The following is a 25,524-nucleotide window of genomic DNA, read 5'->3' as shown; positions in this document are numbered from 1 at the left end:
TTTGGTAAGGAAAAAGCTCAGATGTAAATAAAAAAAAAAAAAAAAAAACAAAAGCCTCTTTCATTCTTATCTCCAACTTTTTTTAATTCTTTTCTATTATTAAATAATTATAAACATTATGGTACGATTCAAATGTCGATGGATTCTATTTGAACTCGTTCAAGATCCTTTATTACAACATGACAAACCAGTGGAACAAAATATACCTTTACAATTAGCAGATAATATGATTCAAAAAGCTTTACGAGTGGCAATCACTTCTACTTTTGGAGAATATGGTGGAGGTCTTTTACGAGCAGCACATGGTAAGACCTTTTTTTTTTTTTGATGACTTTTTATATTAACTCACCTTTTTTTTTTTTCTCGATAGTGAAATGGTACAATCCAGAAACGGGGACAGGGATCATACGCGCACCACGAGAACATGCTTCTATGCTTTTAGCTGCATTGTTTTTTATCAAACAATTAGAATCTATACCATGTCATTTTAGAACTTTACAAGTATCAGGTAAAAAAAAAAAAAAAAAGATAAGAATGATGAAAGGATATGATTCATCTTTTTATATATATATATATATGTAGGTACTCTTATTTTTATTCAAAAGGCTGCTATAGATAGAGATCGATCACTTTATTTAAAGGAACAGATGCGTATGGAACAATTAGGTAAATAATCCAAAATAAAACATGAATGCTGAAAATAAGAATACTAATATATATATATATTTATATATTTTAGGGAAAACATATAGTGTAGTAGATAGGATTGAAAAATGTACAATAAAAGTGAATAGTATTACATTATAGTATATATATATAGACAGTTTTTTTTAATGCATGATTTCTTTTTGTTGTATGATGGATGTATTTTGAGTGTCCGTCACCTACAATTTTTCTGAGCTCTTATTTTTTTTTTTCGTTGTGTTTGTTTTTTTTTTTTTTTGCCATTCTTTTGAAGTCTTCCATGATACCCACACAGTGGTTCTATATCGTGTCACCGAGCCATCATCATCATGTTCTCACTGTAGTGAATACTTCTTTTGAAGTAAGACAGAGAATAATAATAATAATAAATTTCATTCTGTTTGATAGTTTCTTTTTTTTTATATTGTAGCCACAAGCTAGAGTAGAACTACGACCTAATATTCAAGGTTCTCATCAACAATGGTATATGGATCCTCTTGGTTATATCATTAATAAACATTCTGGTTGTGGTAAATATATATATATATATATTTCTTTTTATTATTAATTTATTTATTTTTTTTTTAAAAAAATAGTACTTTCTGTAAAGACAATATCCAAAAAACGATCAATAGAAGATCAAAATATTATTCAAGCTAGAAGACTTTGTTCAACAGAAAGTAATGGACAAATATGGGAATGGATTGAAGCTGATAGTGATAATTATTATTATTTAAAACTTAAAGCATTTGAAAATTATTATTTAAATGATAAAAGTGTACCTTCGTTTAGTAAAGATCAAATAAAATGGAAGATAATTTGATAATATGCATAATATTTTTTTTTTTGTCTCTATTATATTTTTTCTCACCTGCCAAGTGTTTTTTTTTTTTTTTGAAGCCTACTGACTTTTTTTTTATTTTTATTATTATTATTCTATTCTGAGCGAATATATTTTTTTTTTCTCTCACTCTTCTTTCTTTCTTTCTTTCTTTTTCTTTTCTTTCTTATTTTCAATACTCTATTTTTCTCCTTTTCTCCCCCTTTTTACCTAAACATTTTATATTTATATAATCTCTTTTTTTTTTCTTGGTTTACTTTCTTTTTTTTTAAAAACTTATGCCATCATGATTCGAAGTACTTTGATACTTTTATTCTTATCATTACTTGTATACCAATCTCAACTTGTTTTAGCTTCTATTACTGTCCTAGTAAGTTTTTATTTATTTATTTATTTATTTATTTTTATTAAATAACAAAAAAAAAAAAAAGACATTGACATGAAGGATTAAATATATATAATATATATATTTGTAGGCAACCAATGAAACATATGTTGACCGTATGGCAGCATTTGGACCAAGGATTGAAGAAACAGAAGATGGATTAACAGGATATTTGATGGCACCTCTCTCACCAGATTTAAGACACGGTTGTGAAGTAGTTGAACCTCCTTCTGACAAATGGATTGCTCTAGTGGAACGAGGCAACTGTTCTTTTATTGATAAAGTCAGATCTATGCAGCAAAGTGGTGCAATCGCTGTAGTGGTCGGAGGTAAAAAAAAAAAAAAGCTTCGTTGTTGTTGTTGTTGTTATTGTGGCACTTTTAATCTTTTGTCTAACATTTGATTTCTTTTTTTTTATTTTTATTCCACTTTATATAGATAAATACTATAATGGTTGGGTGACCATGTATGCTCCAGGTAAGAAAAGAAAAAGAAAGATGATATTAAAGTATAGAAAACAAAAAGGATGGAATTGGAAAAAAAAAGGAAGAGTGAATGACATGTCAGGCTGATTATTTTTTCTTTCTTGCTAACTCACCTCATTTTTTTTTTTTTTGATGATCCAGGTGACACCTCTGATATACGTATACCCAGTGTCTTTGTAGCACAACGCCAGTATCAAGCACTCCTGCAGCTATCAGAATTATTCAAACAACCTATGGAAGTACGTATGGAAAAGGATGATATATTGACATGGTAAATTTATAAAAAAAAAGAAAAAGAAAAAAAAAGGATATAAATCAAGAATATTAATGATTCTTATCATTTAGGCCATTGTTAGATATGTTACTTGTAGTAGTATTATCCCCAGCAGTGATGATGCTCTTTATTTATACTACATGGAGAATGCGACAACGTCAACAAAGAAAAGAAGAATTGGCTCCAACCGACTTTGTCACAAAATTACCTTTACGAAAATTCAAATTGAAAGAAACTGGAAATGAAGATGATACTCGTCATGCAGAATGTGCAATATGCCTGGAAGATTATGTCGATGGTGATGTTTTACGGGTACTTCCTTGCAAGCATGAGTTTCATTCTACCTGTGTTGATGCCTGGCTTACTGGTCACAAAAAATTTGTAAGTTCCAAAAAAAAAAAAAAAAAAAATATGTATTGGGTAATAATTGTTTTTATTTTAATGTTTTATTTAGTGTCCTGTTTGCAAATTTGATGTTTGTCGGAAGGAGGCCAGTGAAAATACCCCTTTACTATCAGTTTAAATTCTACTCTTTTATGTCTTTACTCTATTTCTATATATTTTAGTTTTAGCATATGATGTTTCTTCCCTTCTCTCTCTTTTTTTGTTATTATATTGTTTGATAGTAATGTAATACTTTTTTTTTTTTTATCTGCATAATAAAAAAAGGGCTTCTATATATATCTATTTTATTCACTTTAATGATTACCATTCTGGGTTAATGTCTCATCCTGTTATTAGATATTTGATATTGTTGGTAATCAAATCAACATTACCTTTCCTTTGGTTAAAACATCATTATTACTTGCTTGATGATCGACCTTTTTTTTTTTTTTTTTTTTTTTTTTTTTTTTTTTTTTTTAAAGAATATCTGTTTTTATTCCTTTTTCATTTGGTTCTGCAACCCCGGAAATGATTCATCCAGATCATTCATATTTCAAAGAAAATAAAATAATTAAATAAATAATAATCAAACTATCAAACAGTGTTGAATATGAACACAGAAATAAAAGAAGAATTACACCAGTGATTTTCCATCTAATAATATGACGATTGTTTGCTAAAATGATTGACTAACGAATAATGATAAAGATGATCATCAAGATAAATATAGTACTGATCATCGATTATTATATACATCAATAACTTTCAAATAACTAACAATACCCCAGAACAAAAAAGATAAAAAAAAAAAAAGGTCTTTATTCACAATAAAAATAACTAAATTATATATATATATATATAAAAAAAAGAAAAACAAAATATCAACTAACTAGATCATCTGCGATTGCGTTTCTTGTCACGATAGTCCTTTCCACTACGATCCTTTTCCCGTCGAACATCCCTTGAATGCCTGTCGGTTCTGTATCGTTTATCTATCTTGTCGCGAGCTTGTTTTTCCTTTTCATCATCAATTGCACGTTTGCGTCCACTTGAAGTCACTGAAGAAGAGGATGCCACTGGGTGAGAACTACTGCTGCTGGTACTGCTACTGCCGGTAGTAACGCCACGTCGGTCGTCCCTAACTGATTCTTGTTGAAGATCACGATGATGACTACGTGAAGTACTGGATCGATCTTCCTTTGTTGATCGCCTTGACTCCCTTGTGCTTTCCTTGGTAGAAGTTGGCGAGTTGTGATTGCTGGCTGTCAATGACGCTGAGTGTGATGATGTTGTTGAAATCGTCGGTTGAGATGATCTTGATGATGAATCCCTTGCTGCTTCACGAATAGCATCCCTTGCTTGATCACGTATCCTGATACCTTCCCTTGTTGTAGAACTTATTGATGTCGACACAATTTCCACGCCACGACTAGAAGAGCCCCTTGGAGAATGTCGGCCTGATGATGATGATGATGAAGAAGTTGCATCCGTTCGATGATAACGACTAGAGCTGCTGCTGCTAACATGACGGCTTTCACTTGGAATATCACGACGAGATGAAGATGACTGCATTTCATCACTGCGAAGTCTTTTGACACCACCTCCAGTGGTAAAAGAGGAAGATCGACTAGAGAGTGATGAAGGGATATCGTCCTTGTTGGAGCGCTTACGATCGTTGCTAGCTGTATTGTCCGTGATTGTTCCATTGCTGGATGTTGAGGTTGTATTATCCAACGTACGATCTTCATCATGATGACGGTGATGATTTTGTCGAGGGGTTGATGGTTTTGATGTTGATTGCGGTTGAGATTGTGATGTTGATGTTTGTTTTGTAGATGGTGGTGAAGTAGGAGGTTCTGGTTGACCATTAAAGTGATTCTTGCTAACCCAACGTGATCGATTCTTTTCAATGAGACCAAGATAACTTCGTGCCAACACTTTGAGATCATCCCGTTTTTCCGTTGTTGCCAAAAATTGAGTTGCACTGACTAATGCTTCGCCATGTTCACGGATAGCAGGGAAGTGAGGAATAAATTGTCGAAGAATCAAAAAAGTATTTCGTATCTGATGAGAATCACCGGATCGTAGAGCTTGTTCAAAGAATTGACTTGATTTTTGATGCCATTTTCCCATTACCCGTTTGAAATCAGCGTGACAGAGGAGATCCTTTTTAGGTACTTCTTGAGACATCTGGACCACCCAGCTTTTTTGAAATCCAATCAAACCTTCACCATGAGCTTCTTCACTGAATAGTTTTTCATCCTTGTACCATCGTGACATTTTGGAAAAGGTCTTGAATATAAATCGAGCATGAATAGTTGTTTCGTAATCGGTAAATGTCATCAGAGTAGCAGGCAAACTTTCGCAAAGGATTTGATCAATCAGAGTCAAACTTGAAAAATTGCTGACATTGAGTTGATGCATGATCATGGCAAACTTGTAACAATAGACAGCATCCACTTCAGACATGACACTACGAGGATAGAGACAATATTGAAGAATACATCTAATAAGGATGATTCTATCCACCTTGTTGACAAACCATCGTGAATGAGAGGCCTTGAGCATTTTCATAGTATTTTCCACGTCTTGTTGATGCTTGGGAAGATCAGCTTCTAGAGCATCACGGCTAGCTTGAGCTTGTCGTTCCATTTTTGTCACCACAGATGGCCTATTTGTTTGGCATATGACTGATCGAGGATCTCGGCATTGATTGATTGTATCTGTGTATCGTTTGATGGCGGCTTCATAGTGTTTGACTGGACAATGGATATCATATAAATCAAGTTGCCAAAACATGACAAAGAATTCAGCTGTGATGATTTCAAAGATTTCACTATTCGGCATCAAAGACGGTACGGCTTGAATAATGGGCTGCATAACAGGTGGTATTTCATCCTCTTTGGTGTCAGTGTCCATATTGTTGTGTAAAAGATAACGTGTCTTGGGGCGCATAATTTGCATCACCACATTATAGGGAAGATCATAGTCCTTGAACAGTACATCAATGCCAGGAATCAATGCACTATATTCAGCTTGGTCAAATACAGTTGTCAAAAGTTCAGTATATTGAAGGATGGTTTGTTGTACTTGATCCAGTCGCTTCACCCGTTCACGCGTGCTGATATCTTGTTGAGAGGAGCAGCTTTCACTCAGTCGATAGAGTAGTACCAAAAGTTCCAAAGCAGCATTGTCCTTTTTCAAAGTATCCTTCAATCTTGTAATCACTCGTTTTGTCGCTTTTCGATTGTCGTTTGAAATGGGTTGGAATGCTTCAGCTTTCAATGCATCACTACAACCAGCAGATGTAATTTGATCATCCGTCAAAGTACTACCAATAATTTCGATGCCACAAAGTTTCGTCACAAATTCGTTAAAGAGAACCAGATCAGCCACCGAATCGTCGTATTGAAGTCGGAAAATCAGATATCGAATAAGAGGGGTGGGATCTATACCTTGCTTCTTGTATAGCATACCAGCAAAAACAGATAATGCCCGTAACCATGACGATGTGATTCCATCTTCTTTCATCTTGATTTTCTTCATACGACCAGCACCTTGAGAGCCAGTCCATTTTTCAGTCATATAATAGCCCAAAATATCGTAAGAGAAGTTGCTCATGTATCGACATGCATCCGCCATGTATGGAGCCAAATTGTCGAATGATTGTATTTGATCCAACATGACAGAAAAGACAATAGTAGGATTTGAATGAGCAAGTTTGCCAAGGTCACGACCACATTGACGAACATCATTTTTGGATACACGTCTCATAACTGATTTGACATTTCGTTCGACGCGAGCCTTGAGTAGTTTGGTTTCGATGGTTTTCTTATAAAAGTCGTTTCCCCATTCACCATAGAGTCGGCATCGTTCTTGAAAGGTAAATAATTCCAATATTTCCCATACATTCGCCATAAGACCAGGATTGCAGTCACTGAATGAAATAGCAGGAAGGAAGAATTCACGAGTCATGATGGTACATACGTTTCGTTGTTCAGAATCTGGAACAGCTTCACCACGTTCGAATAGAGCTGAAACTACTTGTAACAGTTTTTGGAAAAGTTGAGGGGCCAAATAGGCACGGTATCCAGCCAATCGCATAACAGGCATGAGTCGCGTCAAGAGTTCATCGTAAGTTGTTGCAGTTTCCAATTGATCAGCCCATTTTGTATAAAAAAATTGATGTATTTGTTTCTTCTTCAGATCATGAGAACCATCTTTGAGACAATCCAGTACATAAATAGTAGTGAGTTTGGGTAATCGTGGAATCTTCCCTTTTCCTGTTGACAGTACAGCCTTTAATTCCGATTGTTGTGCACACTCCATATAGTAAGTTGATCGAGCTTTGAGATCATCAGGGACATAGTGTTGATAGCTAGGTTCAATGATCACAGAACAAAGACGGTATATATAATGAGCCAGTACTGGATACATGTCACATAGTTTGTTGTACTTTGATAATATTTCTTCAGAATGTACAATATCACCAATAGAGAGAAGAGATTTGACCAATTCCACTATATCATTTGCATCATAGGTACGTGATAGAGTTGCAGATTCCCCATCATCCAAATCCTTTGCTGATTTTGCCGCTTTTTTGGTTGTACCTTCTTCACCTAGAGCACCATATTGAGCCAGCAATCCACCACTGTTGGTTTTGATTTCCTTATTCATGTTTTCCATGTATTCTGACTTGAGCTTCTCTGTTTCTTGTTCACTGGGAGCTAAATAAGGTAACAAATCACCTAATTGAATCAAACCATTTTGAATCAAAAGAGCACAAGAATAATAAAGTTCTTGAGGAGCTTGGGAGATTTCTAAAGTGTGATAATATTCAAATTTGAAACCAAGAAGGTGAGCCATGACTGTACTGTGGTTAATGTTATCATTTGTTGTTGAAGATTCCTTGTCATCATTATTGTTCAATGGCGATAAAGTCAATTGTCGAATCCAAGCGGACTGTTTAAATAGTTCAATCCAGAAGGTGAAATTGAGTAAGACTTCCTTGATAAAAAAGTCGAGTAATATATCCAAAACCCGGTTGGGATCAAGATGGAAATTGCCTGCCAAGAAATAAAGAGGAAAGATATACACCATGAGAAAACACATTTGAGGTAGATAATAAAATTTTGTTCACCAAGAGGCGAGAAGACAAGAGGCTTACCGATATGTGATGAGATAATATCCAAAAATCTAGGAACTCTATCTAAGGGAGTGGGAGGTAGTCGACCGAATTCGTCACGTTCCAAATCAATACTTCCAATGATAATATCGTTAATGAGAGCAGAATAACCGACAGCATCTTCGCGCAATAAATTGAATTTGTTTTGTTTATACCTGCAAATATAAAACAATATAGTTAATATCCATCACTTTATATATATATATATATATATATATATGTTCCTTCATCTACTTACAACATGGCAGTATTCATACGAATAAGTCGACGATCAAAAATGGATTTGCTTGGTATCACCTTTGCACTTTCCAATAACTGACTAGAGAAATGTACTTTACAATCAGCATCTGATAAAATATTGGCATCCTATATATTGTTTTGATAAACATCAAAGAATTAAAAAAGATATTTTATAATATAAAACAAATAAACTTACAATAACACCTTTAATCATAGCAATAAGATTGGCTTTCCTTGAGGCAATTTTGGGTTGATCTTCTTCACGTTTTGCTTCTTCCATACATTCAAGATTGACATCCTGTGTTTTCATAGAATTGATAAAGAAGAGTCGAATATCGATGTTTTTGTTTTCAAATATTCCATCTTTGTCTTCTGTTAGTGCTTTAAAGAGATCTATAAAACTATCAAGGGAACGTTCACCAATGTAAGTATAATAGGTAGACTGTGAAATCAATTGTCGTAAAGGATTGATATTGTCATGAGGAGACCACTGTTCAGCATGTTGTAGAGCCAGAGCTATTTCTTCCTGACTCATATTGTATTTATGTTTGATATATAAATACGAATAAAAAGTACAGAATAAAATGACAAAAAAAAAAAAAGGAAAAGAAAAGAAAAGAGCAAATAAAGACAACCGACAAGAAAAAAAGAAAAAAAACACAGAGCGGCATTTGAAATGAAGGTCGTCCACCACTGGTTTCTTTTCAATTGATGTACTATAAAAGAAGGACGATTGTGATTTATCCTTTTTCCTTTCAAGTACATCTCTCTTTCTTTCTTTTTCCCTAAACCCTTAAAAGTGAGTTTCTCTTTCCCATTCTTTTTACTTATATATTTTTTATCGATGCTACCAACAACTACCAAAAACAAGTGAGAAACAATATTATTATAAGATAACTATTTTCATCATCTAATATCAAATCATGGTAGATCTAATCGGAAGGTACTATTTTCCCTCACTTTCAAATTTAACTTTTTTTTGTCTATTTTTTTTTTTTTTTTTTTTTACTCTCTGTCTCAATTTAAAGTGAGTAAACTGTTCAAATTATAACAAAATTGATTTTGACATCTGACAGAAGCGAGAATCAATTTTATCACTGTTCAACTTCTCATCACTTATCATTCCTCGTAGCATTTCTATCATCTTTTTCATTATCTTTATATCTTCTTATACTATCATCATCATCATACTATCGTCAACATCCTACAGTCATCATTCTAGTAGATTCATAAAAATCAATCATAAAAACCAAATCATAAAAATCAATCATAAAAACAAATCATAAAAAAACAAATCATGAAAATCAAATCATGAAAATTAATCAATAAAACCAAATCATAAAAATCAATCATCAATCAAAAAAGTGATTCTATTATAGGATTACAGTTTCATTTCACAAAGTCATCATCTCATCCATTACGTCTACTAAGAAAAAGAAACATTCAAGTTTTTATAAAAAGTTTTCCTTTATTCGATTCTAAGATGTAAAAATAAAAATAATAACAATAATGACTATTCTATTTCCGTATTCTATCCTTATTTCATCATGCATATAGTATCATCACCCTTTCCGCTTCCCTCTCCCTATTTGAATATGTGCATATCAAAATCACCTTTTACCATAAAATACCTAACTACTTCACCCACCCAATCCATCCATATTGATAACAAGAAAATCATTATTCTTCCATCCAAAAATGATCGTATACCTATCTATAGAAACAAACCATGATCGTAAAAGACAACGAAAAATCCAAAAAGAAATCCCATCGGAGTCAAAATCAAAGAGAATCAGAAATGAAGGAGATGTAGAATAATAGAGATGGTTATTCAGTCACCTTTGTTGCGATTGGTTGATTTGAATTGCTGCCAAAAAAACAATCATCAGGTCAGTGAAACAAAGAAAATTATATAAAGTATTTTTTTCCCTTCTTTTATTTTTTTTCTTTTCTCTATTATTATTATTATTATTATTCAAACCATCGTTTATTACTTACTTGATATTCCAAAATGGCCCCTTTTGTTTGTCAATCCAATACTGAAGAAGATGTTTCCCAATATACATTACAACATCTAATTCAAGAAATCCATAATGTTCTTGGTCCTGATGGTGGTCTTGATTCTGAGCATATTGATCAAAATGAAATCATTCGCTTGATGGAGAAATATGGATCCAACCGTGAAGATTGGCAAAAATATACTATGTTTGATCGATCACGTCCTTATACTCGTAATTTGATTGATGATGGTAATGGCAAGGTATGTATTCATAAAATACGTTCGTCATCGTTCGTCACTAATCATCATTCTTATTGTTTGTCATACATTTGTTGAATAGTTTAATTTGATGATTTTGGCATGGTCCGAAGAAAGACATAGGTAAGGATGATTCCACTAAAAAAAAAAAAATGTTTAATAAAAAGGTTAGATTTCTCACGATATGTAATGAATATTTTCTTTCTTCTTTCCGGTTTACCTGTTTTTTTCTAGTCCTATTCATGATCATGCTGGATCCCATTGTATCATGAAAGTACTTGATGGCAATTTACAAGAAACTTTATATGAATATCCAAACAAACTTGTTGAAGAAGATGATGTTATGTTATCGCATGTAGATATTACCGCCGATAATTCGGATGATGGTTGTATTGATAAGTGTCCGTTACGAGTCACAAAGGATAGTATTTTGCATCCAAATCAAGTGGCCTATATTCATGGTAAGAATGAATTTTGATTGGTGTTCCTATCCCCTTAAAATTTTTTTAAACAAAAAGATTCGGAGTGTGAGAAAAAAATTTCTCTTTAGTTTTTTCCACCCTAATCACAAGATGAGCTGATTTTTTATTATTCTATATTTACCTATAGATAAAATTGGTTTACATCGAATTGCCAATCCAAGTGCAGTAAATGGTGCTGTATCATTACATCTTTATACTCCTCCGTATAAAACTTGCAAGACTTTTGAAGAGAAATCAGGTAAAGCTCGTAGTGCCAGTCAATGTACCTATTATTCCATTAAAGGAACCCGTCAAGAAAAAGGATTATTGTAGTTTAGTTTTTTTTTTTTTTTATATATATATTTTTATATTTTTTTACCCAGTCTAGTACTCCCCCACTCTCTCTCGAAATTTTATGTGAATAAACTTTTTTTTTAATTACCATATACAAAAGAGTTAAAGAATATAAAGAAATAAAGAATAAAAAAAGAGTGAAAAGAAAAGAGATAAATAGATTTCCATTCTGTAGTTTACCTTTATTCTTTACTTGTATGATAATTGACCATTCATAAAAGACATTGATGGTGCAATCATTAGCCAATCAAAATTTGCTAAATGATAATGGCAACATCCTTTTCATTTTTTTATTCACCGCGCCAATGTAATTTTTTTAAAAAAAAGGATCTGAACTTCAGACTTACCCACCTGCTTTTCTTTTTTCATTTTAGTGATAAATACATAAGTATGTTATCGATTGGACAAGTAAGGAAAGATAGTTGGATACAAGCATCTCTTTTTGATCATCATTTATAATTGACTTCTTCCTGGATAGTTATTGTAGTAGTTAGTCATATTTAGTGTACCATCTTCTTAATAAAGTACTTATATATAAAAAATCTTTATTACCAATCGTCAAACAGCAATTTTCCAGTTTCGACTTTTTTTTTTTCTAAAAAGAAAATTTCATCAACATCACTATCATTATAGTGTTATAGCCATGTTTTCATTTTCTAATGATATCATCAGTTATCAAAAGTTCATCATCAAAGGAATCATCAATGAACTTTTCATTAAATCATCATCCATTATCCAGTATTGTCTTTTAAGATCATCGTTACCTCAGTATGATAATTTTACAACTGGCTTGATTTCTTCCCAAAAATTGAGTTTCCGTCCACTTTTGTGCTACTTTAGATAATAGGATCCAACATTTTGCATATACACATATCATCGTCATCATCATCTATATCATAAACTAAACTGTTCAACAATGAAGAGTTTTATTTCAAAAAAAAAAGTCTAATCCATTTCTAATCTATAAATCTACACAAGTGGAACCATCCTCTACAACATCCAAGACTTTGTAAAAACTATCTTGAATTCCATGTTCCTTAAAAACAGCTTGAGCAGCAGTAGCAATAGCATCAAAGTTCTTTGTAGCCAAGGCCAATATGGTAGGACCAGCACCCGATAAACAAATTCCCAATAAACCATCGTATTTTTCCGGAGTGATGGAAGATAAGACTTCAGGTAAACCAGGAATCTATAAAAAAAATATATATATCAATACATCCACAGATACATATATATATATATATGATGATTATTTTACCAAAGTTTTTCTATAAGGTTGATGAATTTTATCTTGCATAGCATTATAAATCAAATCAGCATCAGGAGGGTTTTGACCAAGAGCTGTGGTCAATACAGCCAATCGTTGGAAATTAAAAATCTAACATCCATAAGTAATCAGCATCAGTCTCTATCTTTTTTTTTTTTTTTTGTAATGTGACTTACAACGTCCTGACGTTGATAAGAAGAGGGTAAAACAGAACGAGCTTTAGCAGTAGCGACCTTGAATTGAGGTACGATGGCAATACACTTAATATCTTGATTCCAAGCCAAACGTAAGAAATGACCAATACCTTGAGGAGGTTGTGGAGAAGGAGTAGAAGGGGTAACTTCCAATAAGGTTTCGGATTCAGGGATACCTTCCATATCTTCTGGAGACAATTCTCGTAAATAAGAAGCGACAAACCCACCCATTAAAGCTGCTGCTACATTATCCGGATGTCTTTCAATCATCAAACAATAGTCCAGTAATCGAGAACGTGATAATCCAAGTTGACCTAGTGCATCACCTAAAAGAATACCAGCCACCACAGCAGCACCAGACGATCCAAGTCCTCGACCTAAAGGAATAGGATTGTCCACATGGATCTTGAGAGGACTAGGAAGTTGTTGAATACCATTAGCTGAAAGTACATACAAAGCCGCTTTGGTGATCAGATTATGTTCAGGTGTCAAGGGAACATCTTGAGCTCCTTCTCCAGAATAAGTCATTGTAAATGCTGGTACATTGTCGTCTTGACTTCCTACTGTAACATCCAATGTCAAGTAAAGTGATAAAGAAATACCCAATACATCAAATCCAGGTCCAATGTTGGCTGTGGAACAAGGTGCTCGGATACGGAACTGTCGAGTATTGGTCATTTTTTTTTTGGTTCGTCCGTACAAGGGAAATAATAAGAATAATAGTAGATAAAAAAGAAAAGGAACAAAAACGTTGAAAGGGAAAAAAAAATTATATCTATTTTTTTTTTTTTTTTTTTTTTTGACAGTGAGTTAGTCACGCCTTCTGTGATTGGCAGAACCTGGTCGGAGATCTCCTGGAAAGAACTCTTTTTGTTCAAAGTTGAAAAAAAAATATATGCAAACTTTTTTAGATTTGAAACTTAAAATTTTTTTTTTTTTTTGATGGTACAAACCCCATCTTTTCAAATTTTTTTATTGGTTTTTTTTTAATATAATATAATAACACTAATTAATATACTACTAACAAATAATAACAATAAGAATAACTATAAGACTAAAATAATAATACTAAAGGTTGACATAAAGATCGCCATGAGATTGTACCGCCCAAGGGATTGGTTGACCAAATGAGAAAGGACGACCACCATGTCCACCTCTTCCACCAAAGTGATGATGTCCACCTCTTCCAAAGTGATGATGTTCACCTCGTCCGCCAAAGTGATGATGTCCACCTCTTCCACCAAAATGATGATGTCTACCTCTTCCAAAGTGATGATGTTCACCTCGTCCACCAAAATGATGATGTTCACCTCGACGTCCATGATGATGACCATGATGGCCATGATGATAATGATGTCCATCATCATCATTATGCAATTTTTCGAATAGTTTCCGCAACTTGTCCGCTTTACATCCATGCTTCTTGTCATGTCTGGAACCATTAGCCATGTCGAAAATGTCGTCAGGTCCTCCAAATTTTCCATCAGAGAGAATATCAAAAGGGAATGATTTATTCATACAATGTCGTCTTCGTTTTCCTCCACGGTGGCAGTTGTTCATTGAATCATCCTCGTGTAAGAAAGAATCATAAAAGTGGTGAGAGTGACGGCCATGATGGCCATCGTGGTGAGTCATCAAGAATTTGGAAATGTCATCAGGAAGCAAGGAGATAAATGCTTGTCGATTGCGCATACACGAATGTTTCTTGTCATGATGTTCACACGATTTCTTATTGTCGTTATTGTTTTTGGTAGTGGTATTGTTACTGTCGTATCCATCCAACCAAGTATCCAGAGAGTTGATGATGGTCAAGTCCGGGCGCATGATAAGTTTGCAAGCTAAACGACGGCAAACCATACGAAGAAAAGGGTCAGGTGTGATTTTACTATGGTGTTTGTCGATCACTTCACCAAGACGTGAGTAACAGGTCGTATATTCAGGTGATGATACATGATTGTCGTCAGGTACTTGTTTGTTTGATGTTTGATCCATGTCTTTTCCTTCAGGTGTCCATTCCCAGTCACCGTCTTCAGCGTTATTATCGCCATAAAAAAGTTGAGCTTTGGTTTGTTTTGTATCCATAAGAGTCATCAGCAAAACGGCAAAATCAGAAGCATCTTCAATACGTTGTTTGTTATTATCCTTGAGATAGTAAAGAGCCGATTCACTTGGTGTGATATTTGCAGGTAATGAAAGCGTTTCTTTCAATGCATTATAAAAGTTGGTCCAGTTACATTGGTCCTTTGCAAGTTCGAGTTGATGTTGTTCACCGTTACAGTTCACTTGGAAGATGAGAGTAGAAGACATTGTTGTAAAAAGAGGTAAAAAATAATAATAATAAAAGAGGAAAATACAAATAAAAGAACCATGGTTTTTGCTCCTTTTATATGTTTTTGATGGGACCGGCTAGCTTGGTATAATAAGGAAAAGAATAAAAAAAAAAAAAAAAAAAAAAAAAAAAAAGGAATAAAAACAAAAAGCGTAAAGCCGCCCCACATCACCTTTGCCACTTGGCCGAGTTACCGCCTTACTGGAATGCAGTGTGCACACTTCGAAGGTCCGCAAACCCGCACAGATTTTTTTTTTTGCTTTGGTCTTGGCAGTTTCACTTCAAGAAAGGCACAGCAGTTCATCTATTCGAATATTAAAGTTAATTGCGTCAGATTTCGCAAAAGCTCTTTGTTAGACCACTCTCAATTAAGTTTGCCATAAGTTGATATTAGATTTTTTTCTTGAGAATAGAGATGGTTTCTTCAATCATATCACAATATTTTTTTCTATTTATCAATGAGAGGATAATAACATCATTTTCCAAAAAAAAAAAAAAAAAAATTGTATGTACATTTTCTTTTTATTGATCGTTCTAACAAAATAACATGATGCTAAACTAAATCCAACAAAATCATTATCGGTTGCTATTTGATTGAAGTCTCCTTTTGACGTATCCTTTCACACTTTCATGTCCTCTAATAATAGAGAAAAGTAATCAGATCAGACCATTCATCTTTTGATCATTTGTTTTTTTTTTTCCATCACTTACGCTTGTGTAATCACCATAGATCGTTTCTTGGGATTTGACCATAATAGAACACCAATATCTCTTGCATGTCTTTCAGCAGCATCAAAGTCGTTTTGCACATTGAATTCATGGTATAAGTATGCTAATAGAAAAAAAAAGGTTAGTGCTCTGTCATTTTCAATTAAACATTATTAACTTTTTTCTTTTTTTACCTGGTGATGCTTTCAATCTATTTCTTTCCATTTCCCATAATCGTATTTGATCTACTACTGTCAAAGGTAAAATCGGAATCTACGTCAAAGTAAAAACGTTTTAATTCACATTCGTAATATTAAATAAGATGTCTTACTCTTTTTCGCATTTGTGGATGAGCATGAGATTGTAAGTAGGATATAATCTACAAAAAAAAAAAAAAAAAAAAAAAGGATAAATGATAGGTTTTGTTTTTGATATCTTTTCTTCCACCAAAAACACTTACCTGATCTGCTGTGATTCCTTTGATCAATGCATTCCGAACACTTTCCCTTGTGATAACACCAGCGACCATATTTCCAAATCGAGATTGTAATTGTACAAAGAGATTCAATACTGCAATCTGAAGAGGAGAATCTTTAAATAAATAAAATAAAAAAGAAGATAAACAAATTTCAATCATTAAATATAGCTTTAAATTCAGGTCATTTCTTGTCTTTTTTTTTTTTTTTTACCTGTATATGCGTAAACACGATAGTTTGTTTCCAAAATGACAAATCCTTGCTCTTCTTCCTCTTCTGTATCGAGTTTCCCAACAGCACCAACAGCTTGTGAACCATGATCCTTGTGTTGCACGGCTTTGTTGGATCCAGCAACCGCAGCATTTCCTGATGTGAGAGTAGTTGCTAAACGTGTTGGATAGTACCGTCGAGATCCACGCTATATAATGAAGATACATGTCAACTATTTATACATCTTCTTTATTATTTCTTACCTTTCGTTGATACACAATACCATAATCCCGTAGATCTTCCAACATTTGTTGCTGTGTTTGAGTAAGAGGTTCAACAGAATAATTCTAAATAGTTTAAAAAGATATTGGTAAGTGAACATAGATTGTATTACATTATATCAACGTACTTCACCCAATTCCGATGATCCAAGTTGAAATAAAAAGTTCAACACTTCTACAAGATCCATTTGTAAAACCTAAGAAGAAGAACAAAAAAAAAGGGGGGGTAAATAAGAGGTGATCGATGTTGTTATTTTTTTTTTTTTTTGTACTTCTGCCATGTCTAGATATTGTAATAAAAAAGCCCAAACTTGTGTATTCACATCTTGAAGTAAGAATTGGAAACCCTTGTTTGTGATCTGTAAATGAGAATCTGTCGCACTATAGTGTAGAACAAGAAAAAGTAGTATTATCAGAATAATATTACTTTGTCATATTCATGTTATTTTAATTATCTTGCCTGATTTGCATAAGTTTACTACGTTCCAAAAGGTTCAATACTCCACCACTTGGCTTCTTTGTCAAAGAGGTTCCAACCATATAATGTAAAATCGCTTCCCATTGTTGTGTTGCATATTGATCCAGGAACCCAATATCTACACTATGTTTATCAGGTGTTGCACATGGTAGACCAAACGATTGTTGTGTCCCACTTTTTTTTTTTAAAGAAAAAATATATATATATCAGAAGTAAGAATCAAAGGAGTGTGAGTGAGATCCATGTATGCCATTGCTTGTTCATCCATATGATTACCCTCCAGTCAATGCATTGGTAAATTCTAGTCGAAAGGTTTCGTTCATAATCAACAGATTGTCATTTTGTTCCAATATACGTAACCTTGATAATTTCAATAATGCTTCTTTGAGTTTTCTACATTGTCCCAATCATATGATTCAAAAAAAAAAAAAAAGAAGGTGACACGTCAAACAATGCTTAATACATTGACATTATCTTTTTTTTTTATCCCTTCAACTTTACCTTTGTCCTTCTCTATTCACCCAATATTGTAGATCTTGTGTTGATATTGGCGTTTCCACGTAAAGTAATGACATGACTATTTGGCGTCCTATTGCTGGCAAAAGTCTTTTGAAATGTGTAGTTGTTATAAAGCATTTGTATAGTATCGTGATATAAGGAGAAGAAAAGAATGAGTATAGTTAAAAGATTAACAAACAAGGATTCCTTTGTTACCTAAAGATAGCTAAACATGTTGCAGGCTTTTGAAAAAGTCGTAAAAAGGTATACTTTGGTAATGTTTCAAGATATTCATAGATGTTTGTCTTGAAATTATCAGCAGACATGATTCAAAAGGAATCAAGACAAATTTGAGAAAAAGGGAAAGAGAATAAAAGAATAAAAACGAGAAAACACCACACCATCACAAAAAAAAAAAAAAAAAAAAAAAAAGCGGAGTTGGAAGTCTCTTTGGAGTGGGATTCTTTACAAAGCAAGTGTTGACCATGGATACAGTTTATTCACTTTATTCAATAATAATTGACGAATAAGATGTCGCAAAAATAGAAAATAATATATTGTAAGGACAGAAATATAATATCACTAAACTATTTTCTTGTAACCCGACCAAAAAAGAAAACTTTGAAAACATTTAAAAAATAAAGTGTACTGAGTATGTATATGTATAAACACATTGAAATTTTATTTGTAAAAAAATAAATAAATAAAAAAAAAGAAAACTGAAGAAAGGTCTAAAGTATACAATCTATCGGCAAAGAAAGAGAAGGAAGATATAAGAAGATAAAGAAAAAATGCGGAGGAAGAATAATCTATATACTTAAAAAAATAAAAAGGAGGAATGGGGGGAATCAATGAAGAGTGTAGATATAAAATAAAATAAAAAAAAGAATAAAAATAAAATTGTGTACAAATGCCTATAATGACTATGATAATACTAGATATATAAAAAAAAAGAGAGGGGAGGAGATGATCAGATTTCATCATTGTATAGTACATTGACAATAAACAGGGCCATCGTGCCATCCAGGAGGGTGATTGCCAGTAGAAGGGAAATGCGATAAAGTCGAAAAATCATCCCGATCATCCACCTTGCCTGCAGAGGAATAGTGCTTCATCGCCATGGCTGGCATGCTTGTCAGTTCATTTGCTGTATCAATAGATATTCGCGTATGCAAAAATTCCACATCTGGTTGGACATTATACGGTGAACTATTGTCTGTATCACGGTTTGTATGATCACCATCATTGTCATCACTACCAAGGATCACCGTTGTTGAGGGATCAGTGACCTTGTCGTTTCGTTGTAATAATTCGTTTTCCTTATCGGCAAGTGTTGATACCCCAGAATCATGTGTGGTATGTTTGCGATTTTCCCAACGTTGTAAATTACTTTCTAATTGATCTACAGCAAATGTCATTTCTAACAAACAAACAAACACGCAAAAAAAAAAAAAAAAATGTTAAAATGTCTGTTCCTCATCTGCATCCTTTTTTTTTTTTTTTTTTTTTACCTTGCATAACTTCACGCACACGTTGGAATAATCCCATAGCAACGAACCGAATGAATCCAATTTGTGATTCTTCCAATATCAATTTTTCACGGTCATTGAGTAAGGAGACAGGCATACCAAGTTCCTTTTCCAAATCACCTTGACAAGCAAATTCTTCAACCAATAATTCAGCCCATTTGGTAGATTGTAAGAAAGGTCTAGCCTAATCATCATTTTTTTTTTTGTTAAAAACAATAACATTTAGAATCACGGCATGATAACTATTTTTCAAACGACTTACCACGTTGCTTATATCTGCACATTTGATAATAGCACTACATAGCAGCAGCCGTTCTTGTTCTTCATCTATTTTGGATGTTGGCGTTCTATCCAGTAATCTTGTCGCTTGTTCTTGAATCTTCAAGACATAATCATTATGAAGTGACATATCCGTTGCCAAAATACTAGTCACCACAGTCTTTCTAAATTCTTTGGATTGAAAGTATAAATAAAAACATGTTAAGATCAACATTATATGAATGTATTCTTTTTTTTTTTACCTTGATAATTTAAGGTTCCAGAACCACCTGAAATTTGATCCAAGCCATGTTTTTTCATCAATTGAAACAGAGTCATTGAATGGAAACTTTCAAGTACAGAACGATCATTATACAGCAAGGCCAGAGGAGCAGCCGAGTTGACCTAAGAAAAAAAAAAGGAGATTAATATCCAATAAAAACTGATTTTTTAAAATCAAAAATGATAAGTGACTTACCAAAAACAAATTGTTGACACCAGGATGAGCAGCATCATGACCAATGGCAGCAATAAAGAGAGCTAAGACATCAATGGGACGTAACAGATGTTGAGGTTTAAAAGATGGAAGTGATTGATCTTGTCGTGATTCAAAAGGCAAGACACCAAGTTGTTGAAGAGTATAATAAGAACATTGTAAAACATCAACAGCATGAGCAAAGTTGTGATATGGATTGGCATCATGATAAACACTAGAAAGATCACTAATAAAGTCGTACAATTGTTCTACAAGACAGAATCTATTTGAGTAACATAATAAAAAGACCAAAACTAAAGTATTGTTATTTTTTTTTATTACCTTGAGTAACAATCAAATGATCCAATTCAGGACAAGCAAGAACTGGTTTAAACATAAGGATAACACAATGGATAAGTTCTTGATGATTCAATTCAAATGGAGAAAAATCCCATCTATCGATTTTGTTTTGTAATAATTTAGCAGATTCACTAAGTTTAAAAAAATAAAGTTAACAAGTTGAAATAGCGATTTTTGTGATTGATATATACCTTGATAAGGACATGTCTACAGAAACCGGTGGTAATGGTGCATAAATATCCATCACTACTTTGGATAATCTAAAGATAAAAAAAAGAGAGAGAGATGGAGATGAATTACAAATGATATGGATGGTATAAAGTAATAATCTTACAATGAATCTTTTTCAACTATTTCTTTCAAACGAAGTTGTAAACTAGAATCGTCACGTAATGGATGATGTTGTAAAGATTGAAAGTTGGTAGGTGTGATAGGAGCAGTTGTAGTTGTAGTTGTAGTAGTAGTTGCAGCAGGAGACATGACATTATCACTAGAAAGTGTGGGAGAGGAACCATGGTCATCGTGCATTTTGGAATGAGATCGACGTCGGTGTAACGCCTAGTAAAGATGATATGAGTTTTTTCCCCCCCTTTTTTTCCAATTTATGGTTATCCTCCTTTTTTTTTTCTTTACTTACTAAGAATAATGTTTTGACGACATCTAGACGCATTGGTTTCAGGATATAATCGGCAGCACCTGCATGGATGCAATCAAGCATAAAGGAAGCATTTTCATTGGATGAACATACTATAGAAAAGAAAAGAAGAATAAGAAAGGAGCACATGGTAAATAACATTCATTTTACCAATGACTGGGACATTATCATCTTCAACAAGTTGAGTAATATTGGCAACCCAAGTGATATTTGCAAAACATCCAAGGGAGTCATCTTCTTGATCATCCAAATCCAATAATAATAATGTTGACGGTTGTTGCTTGATCCAACTAAAAGCTTCGGTTTGATGGGAGGTAATAGATACTAAAAAGTATGATGGTTACAAAAAAAAAAAAAAAGGAGTGTTAGTTTTCTATGGTTTCACAGTGCTATCCTTCTATGTTACTCATTCACTTTCTTGTGTGTGGAATATTATCATTTATTCACTTTTCTTTCTCTCTCTTTCCCCACAATTCACACACTGATTTCCATAATCGTTCTCTTGTTGTTGTTGTTGCAGTTATTATTATTGTTATTATTACTGTTGTTGCTATTGTTGTTACCTGTTGTCATTCCCCCCTTTTTTTTTCTTTTATTATAATAATATATTACCTTGAGCAAAAACAGATTGTAAAATAGATAAATAACTTGGTTGAGACAATTGTTGATCACTTCCATCATTAATAATAAAAGGTTGAGGTTGAGGTTGTTGTAATATTACTACTGTACAATGAGAAGGATCCATGATCTTTTGTTTTTAAGTTGTTTGATGATATACAAGTTGAAAGTTTTGGTTTATGTTTGTTCTGTCGTATATTAAAAGGTCGTCTTTATAAAACACATAAAAAAAAAAAAGTTGTTGTATCACGAAGAGAAGATGGAGGAGGACGAAGAAACCAACAATTTGTTCCAAGGAAAAAACTGAAGGTGCTATGTGATTGTGTGAGAGAGAGACTGGGAGTAGTGGTCAAATTTGATAAACGGATAATAGGATGAATATAAAAATAATCACTACAGATGTTAATGTGAGAGAATGTAATAACAAAATAAAGAAAAAAGAAAGAAAGAAAGAAAAAGGAAAATAGTGTGAGTGTTAGTGGTAATATGAATGTAGGTGTGTTAATGTAAGTGTAATAGATATATATTTATATATATATATGTGTGTGTGAGTGGGTGAGTATGATAGGAGAAAAGAAAAAAGAGAAAAAAAAATGAGATCTTTTTTCAAAAGGAGAGGAGAGGAGAATCAAATGTAAATTTTGCTCTCCGTATATAAAAATGATATTCATTGCACAGCAAGGTTACACCATACACTTAGACTTAAGTTCCTGTTGAGAAAAAAAAAGCTTGGGTCAGTACAAATGAAAATGAGCCTACAAAAAAAAAAAAGCTTGGTCGGTTAGTATGAAATTGAGTCAACCACATAAAAATGGGTCAGTCTTGCCAAATTCGGTCACCATTGTCAAAACGATTCAACTTCACCAAAGCGGGTCAGAATACCTTTTTTTTTTTTGACTTACCAAGTGATTCCGAAATGTCCTTGTTGGTGTTTCTTTTTTTTTTTTTTGATACTTACAATCAGACAAAGGAGTCCATAGTCTATATGATGGAAAGAGAAGGTGAATAAAAAAGAAAAAGGAAAGAAAAAAAGTGTATGCACCTACGGTTTATTCGTCCAACGGGTTTCTATTACCAGGATGATTTTGAGGGCCATCATTGGAAAGTTCTTGATATTCTTGATTATCATATTCATTGGTGAAAACTGAAGATCCAAAAATAGGGAAAATGGCCAAAGACAGGATATTGCGAGAAGCATTCACATCTCGTTACCAAAGAGTATAACGTGTTTGACAGCAGACCACACTATGCAATTTTGATGTAACAGCATTCTCATACAGATATAAGTTTTGTAAATCACGAGATCCACATTTTGAACAAACTTGAGACGATCATCGTTCATCCACATCCACAAACAGAAGAAGATTCTATCTTTGCGCTTGCTTGATCACCTTTCGGAATGTTTTGATGAGTCCATGATATTTATTTCGGAAAGTACTTCGATCAAACTGGCCATCACCAACGCATAACAAGGGAATATTGTCAGATCCTGAATATGGTAGCCGTTTCCATTTGTTTGTATTGCTTCTACATAACATCCCCAACCAAAAAAAAAAAAAAAAAAAATGAGTCGACATATTCCTCTTCTCATACACACTTTTTTATAAAACAACTTACGGTACTGGAATAGATGAGACTTGTCCAAACTTACGCCGATGTTGCTTCATTGATCCATCAATCTTCAATCGACGCTGTTGTGCACCAAAGCTGTTGCCATGATCAGAGTGTTCACCATACTTTCGACCTCCATCCGGAAAGATCTTGACCATTTCTAGAGTTGCCTTTTGTCGACCATGATAGTTGAGAAATCGGATCTCCTGAAGATCTTGACCATAAAATGACAATGGTTGATCTAGATTTTTGAGTTTGTTGACCATGTAGTTGACAATTTCTTCACGCGAGGATGTCTTGGGTGATCCAATACCACTTTCAATCGTATCAATACCATATGTATTTGTTTCCACTGCTTGATTTTCTCGTTCGTTTTGGGATAACTGATCAGACAATAAAATTCAGCTGCACTAAACTTGCGAACTTGATGGAGACTTTCTTCTGGTGAAGACAGGATCGGTTCATCGGGATCTTCATCACTTATATATGCACGAGGATTAGAAGAGTTTGATGCCACAAATATTTCGGTAAAACCAGAGTGAATCCCCCCACACTTCCAAGCCTTCTACCATGGATGGATCCAAATCATTCGGTGTCAAAGGTATACCAGACGACGACCGGGCAACGTTTCTTGAATGGAAGAATATACCGAATCAGTGAAGAATTGATTTTCGAATATGCCTCGTTTCTTTTTTTTTTTTTTTTTAAAGAAAAAAAAAATAACTTGGGAGCGTTTCAAGGCCTACAGGAAAAGAAAAGAAAAAAAAGAAAAGAAAAGGGGGGTGAGAAAGTGATCTATTTTTTCTAAACCTGAAGAATGTACTTACTGGTGCCATGCGAGCCAAACGTGCTTGCAGATATGAGATAAAAATCTGTTCGAATCCTTCTACAATATGGTTGATCATGGTTGAAGCATACAAACGAGCCGTAGCGGTCAGGATCTTGTTGAAACCAATCGTAGCTTTGTCTTGAACAGTAGAGGGTACTAAAGGACAATGGACGTTGGAGACTTAGCTTGAATGCTTAAAAAGATGTCTTGATATATTCACGCGTTTCTTCGTCGAAATGACGTTCATTGGACCACTTGCGCCTTACGATGAGTTGATACACACCATTCACAAACCTATAATCAAAGAACACCAAAGGTTATCCGGAAACCAATCGACAGGCATTGCGTAAAATAGTGCAAAATAAACAGATGACCACAAATCATGACACGTCGGTTGAAATCCACCACCTTTGACCAGGCCAGACAAGAATTGCGTTCTTTCATCGTTCCGTAAAGTCTTGAGGATGCCTTCAATGCCATGCTTGATAGTAAGAGTTCGAGTATTCCCATCCAGTATCTGCCGTGAGATGACACTCTAAGACTTCGAGTGATAAGGACAATGTTGACTTGAGCTATGAGAATGAGTAGTTGATGCTTGGGTAATACCATAACACAGGCATATCGGGTAAAGGCGGTTAATGATTTGTTGAGCTTCTACATCATCTTAACGTTCATTTCTTGTTGTTTGCTTGGAGAACTTTTCATCAGAGTTTTGCTTTCGATGGGTGATATTCTTGGACTTTCCACCACGTTGTCGTTTTGGAGGATCTATTCATTCATTCAAAAAAAAAAAAAAAAAAGAAAAAGGAGATGAAGGTTAGACCAAAGGATAAAGAGTCTATCAAATAATATCTAACTCTAACTTACGCGATGGTTCTGGATTGGGTTGTGGATCCAAACGGATTAATTGTTGTCGCTCTTGGTGGTCATCACTTTCTTCTTTTTCTCTCTGGCGTTTTTCCACGGGCTTTCTTCATACCTTGTTTTGTACATGTCATGCGAAGAAGGTGAGGGTATGTATGGAAATAAAATAAAAAGAAGAATAAAGAAAAAAGAAAAAAAGATATAAACTGTGATATCAATGTGAAATAAAATAGAGATAACGGCATATATAAAAAAAAGTAAAAAGAAAAAAAAAAAAAGGAGAAAAAGGAAGGGCAGTAAAAAACTTATGCATATCAAAAGCAAAACTTGAATT

The 25,524-nt window shown here is 33.7% G+C and overlaps 9 protein-coding genes across 9 annotated transcripts; 3 read left to right on the top strand and 6 right to left on the bottom strand.

The window, feature by feature from the left end:
- Positions 1 to 10: 10 nt before the first annotated feature.
- On the top strand, positions 11 to 809 carry BX664DRAFT_339179 (uncharacterized protein; the record flags this gene model as incomplete). The annotated part of the gene is made up of 4 exons (XM_051546582.1): positions 11 to 305; positions 371 to 508; positions 583 to 666; positions 740 to 809. The coding sequence occupies exons 1-4, from the start codon at positions 119 to 121 to the stop codon at positions 805 to 807; spliced, it is 477 nt and encodes a 158-aa protein (XP_051397491.1). The 5' UTR covers positions 11 to 118.
- An 830-nt stretch (positions 810 to 1,639) lies between these two features.
- BX664DRAFT_339176 (uncharacterized protein) lies at positions 1,640 to 3,361 on the top strand. Its single transcript, XM_051546581.1, has 6 exons — positions 1,640 to 1,895; positions 2,002 to 2,239; positions 2,349 to 2,387; positions 2,537 to 2,666; positions 2,741 to 3,050; positions 3,124 to 3,361. Exons 1-6 carry the CDS (start codon positions 1,812 to 1,814, stop codon positions 3,190 to 3,192), a joined length of 870 nt encoding a protein of 289 aa, XP_051397490.1. The 5' UTR covers positions 1,640 to 1,811; the 3' UTR covers positions 3,193 to 3,361.
- A 506-nt stretch (positions 3,362 to 3,867) lies between these two features.
- Positions 3,868 to 9,064, bottom strand: BX664DRAFT_339175 (transcription factor/nuclear export subunit protein 2-domain-containing protein). Its single transcript, XM_051546580.1, has 4 exons — positions 8,675 to 9,064; positions 8,477 to 8,604; positions 8,221 to 8,393; positions 3,868 to 8,119 (listed from the first exon to the last, which is right to left on the bottom strand). Exons 1-4 carry the CDS (start codon positions 9,011 to 9,013, stop codon positions 3,948 to 3,950), a joined length of 4,812 nt encoding a protein of 1,603 aa, XP_051397489.1. The 5' UTR covers positions 9,014 to 9,064; the 3' UTR covers positions 3,868 to 3,947.
- Positions 9,065 to 10,537: 1,473 nt separating this feature from the next.
- BX664DRAFT_240499 (RmlC-like cupin domain-containing protein) lies at positions 10,538 to 11,508 on the top strand (the record flags this gene model as incomplete). The annotated part of the gene is made up of 4 exons (XM_051540224.1): positions 10,538 to 10,738; positions 10,818 to 10,858; positions 10,970 to 11,196; positions 11,345 to 11,508. Coding segments are annotated over 4 exons (633 nt in total), but the record flags the coding sequence as incomplete, so codon positions are not given.
- A 960-nt stretch (positions 11,509 to 12,468) lies between these two features.
- On the bottom strand, positions 12,469 to 13,746 carry BX664DRAFT_339163 (ribosomal protein S5 domain 2-type protein). Its single transcript, XM_051546579.1, has 3 exons — positions 12,994 to 13,746; positions 12,809 to 12,928; positions 12,469 to 12,739 (listed from the first exon to the last, which is right to left on the bottom strand). Exons 1-3 carry the CDS (start codon positions 13,687 to 13,689, stop codon positions 12,512 to 12,514), a joined length of 1,044 nt encoding a protein of 347 aa, XP_051397487.1. The 5' UTR covers positions 13,690 to 13,746; the 3' UTR covers positions 12,469 to 12,511.
- A 198-nt stretch (positions 13,747 to 13,944) lies between these two features.
- On the bottom strand, positions 13,945 to 15,452 carry BX664DRAFT_387967 (uncharacterized protein). Its single transcript, XM_051549426.1, has one exon. It carries the CDS (start codon positions 15,316 to 15,318, stop codon positions 14,080 to 14,082), a length of 1,239 nt encoding a protein of 412 aa, XP_051397486.1. The 5' UTR covers positions 15,319 to 15,452; the 3' UTR covers positions 13,945 to 14,079.
- A 388-nt stretch (positions 15,453 to 15,840) lies between these two features.
- Positions 15,841 to 18,408, bottom strand: BX664DRAFT_339161 (transcription factor TFIIH complex subunit Tfb2). The gene is made up of 13 exons (XM_051546578.1): positions 18,208 to 18,408; positions 17,995 to 18,099; positions 17,770 to 17,886; positions 17,476 to 17,667; positions 17,288 to 17,396; positions 17,144 to 17,212; positions 16,998 to 17,081; positions 16,738 to 16,942; positions 16,509 to 16,639; positions 16,380 to 16,427; positions 16,243 to 16,321; positions 16,052 to 16,172; positions 15,841 to 15,977 (listed from the first exon to the last, which is right to left on the bottom strand). The coding sequence occupies exons 1-13, from the start codon at positions 18,315 to 18,317 to the stop codon at positions 15,917 to 15,919; spliced, it is 1,431 nt and encodes a 476-aa protein (XP_051397485.1). The 5' UTR covers positions 18,318 to 18,408; the 3' UTR covers positions 15,841 to 15,916.
- A 244-nt stretch (positions 18,409 to 18,652) lies between these two features.
- Positions 18,653 to 22,403, bottom strand: BX664DRAFT_339159 (uncharacterized protein). The gene is made up of 11 exons (XM_051546577.1): positions 21,881 to 22,403; positions 21,419 to 21,592; positions 21,251 to 21,360; positions 20,948 to 21,171; positions 20,805 to 20,873; positions 20,596 to 20,744; positions 20,257 to 20,522; positions 20,042 to 20,183; positions 19,783 to 19,970; positions 19,503 to 19,704; positions 18,653 to 19,411 (listed from the first exon to the last, which is right to left on the bottom strand). The coding sequence occupies exons 1-11, from the start codon at positions 22,011 to 22,013 to the stop codon at positions 18,972 to 18,974; spliced, it is 2,097 nt and encodes a 698-aa protein (XP_051397484.1). The 5' UTR covers positions 22,014 to 22,403; the 3' UTR covers positions 18,653 to 18,971.
- Positions 22,404 to 22,702: 299 nt separating this feature from the next.
- On the bottom strand, positions 22,703 to 25,324 carry BX664DRAFT_352097 (uncharacterized protein; the record flags this gene model as incomplete). The annotated part of the gene is made up of 14 exons (XM_051547670.1): positions 22,703 to 22,744; positions 22,845 to 22,867; positions 22,962 to 23,090; positions 23,165 to 23,207; positions 23,278 to 23,413; positions 23,504 to 23,880; positions 23,922 to 24,062; positions 24,222 to 24,239; positions 24,325 to 24,482; positions 24,547 to 24,620; positions 24,694 to 24,898; positions 24,996 to 25,094; positions 25,194 to 25,244; positions 25,306 to 25,324. The coding sequence occupies 14 exons, from the start codon at positions 25,322 to 25,324 to the stop codon at positions 22,703 to 22,705; spliced, it is 1,515 nt and encodes a 504-aa protein (XP_051397483.1).
- Positions 25,325 to 25,524: the final 200 nt, after the last annotated feature.

This window comes from Halteromyces radiatus, assembly GCF_025201355.1.
Source record: "Halteromyces radiatus strain CBS 162.75 chromosome Unknown BX664scaffold_7, whole genome shotgun sequence".
Lineage (NCBI taxonomy): Eukaryota > Fungi > Mucoromycota > Mucoromycetes > Mucorales > Cunninghamellaceae > Halteromyces > Halteromyces radiatus.
The sequence above is the reverse complement of the archived record's forward strand: the minus strand, read 5'-3'. Positions and strand labels throughout refer to the sequence as shown.

Excerpts from the sequence above, each read along its gene's own strand:
- BX664DRAFT_339176 (XM_051546581.1), top strand. The coding sequence starts at position 1,812 with ATGATTCGAAGTACTTTGATACTTTTATTCTTATCATTACTTGTATAC. Across the intron at positions 2,667-2,740 it reads AAGGATGATATATTGACATG|GCCATTGTTAGATATGTTAC; the intron begins GTAAATTTATAA and ends CTTATCATTTAG. Across the intron at positions 3,051-3,123 it reads TTACTGGTCACAAAAAATTT|TGTCCTGTTTGCAAATTTGA; the intron begins GTAAGTTCCAAA and ends TGTTTTATTTAG.
- BX664DRAFT_387967 (XM_051549426.1), bottom strand. The coding sequence starts at position 15,318 with ATGTCTTCTACTCTCATCTTCCAAGTGAACTGTAACGGTGAACAACAT.
- BX664DRAFT_339175 (XM_051546580.1), bottom strand. The coding sequence starts at position 9,013 with ATGAGTCAGGAAGAAATAGCTCTGGCTCTACAACATGCTGAACAGTGG. Across the intron at positions 8,605-8,674 it reads CTATGATTAAAGGTGTTATT|GATGCCAATATTTTATCAGA; the intron begins GTAAGTTTATTT and ends AACAATATATAG. Across the intron at positions 8,394-8,476 it reads CGTATGAATACTGCCATGTT|GTATAAACAAAACAAATTCA; the intron begins GTAAGTAGATGA and ends TTATATTTGCAG.
- BX664DRAFT_339161 (XM_051546578.1), bottom strand. The coding sequence starts at position 18,317 with ATGTCTGCTGATAATTTCAAGACAAACATCTATGAATATCTTGAAACA. Across the intron at positions 17,082-17,143 it reads GATCATCGGAATTGGGTGAA|AATTATTCTGTTGAACCTCT; the intron begins GTACGTTGATAT and ends TAAACTATTTAG. Across the intron at positions 15,978-16,051 it reads TCTATGGTGATTACACAAGC|AGGACATGAAAGTGTGAAAG; the intron begins GTAAGTGATGGA and ends CTCTATTATTAG.
- BX664DRAFT_339163 (XM_051546579.1), bottom strand. The coding sequence starts at position 13,689 with ATGACCAATACTCGACAGTTCCGTATCCGAGCACCTTGTTCCACAGCC. Across the intron at positions 12,929-12,993 it reads CTTATCAACGTCAGGACGTT|ATTTTTAATTTCCAACGATT; the intron begins GTAAGTCACATT and ends TATGGATGTTAG. Across the intron at positions 12,740-12,808 it reads AACCTTATAGAAAAACTTTG|ATTCCTGGTTTACCTGAAGT; the intron begins GTAAAATAATCA and ends TTTTTTTTATAG.
- BX664DRAFT_339159 (XM_051546577.1), bottom strand. The coding sequence starts at position 22,013 with ATGGATCCTTCTCATTGTACAGTAGTAATATTACAACAACCTCAACCT. Across the intron at positions 21,172-21,250 it reads TCGTCAAAACATTATTCTTA|GCGTTACACCGACGTCGATC; the intron begins GTAAGTAAAGAA and ends CATCTTTACTAG. Across the intron at positions 20,745-20,804 it reads GTAGACATGTCCTTATCAAG|TGAATCTGCTAAATTATTAC; the intron begins GTATATATCAAT and ends TTTTAAACTTAG.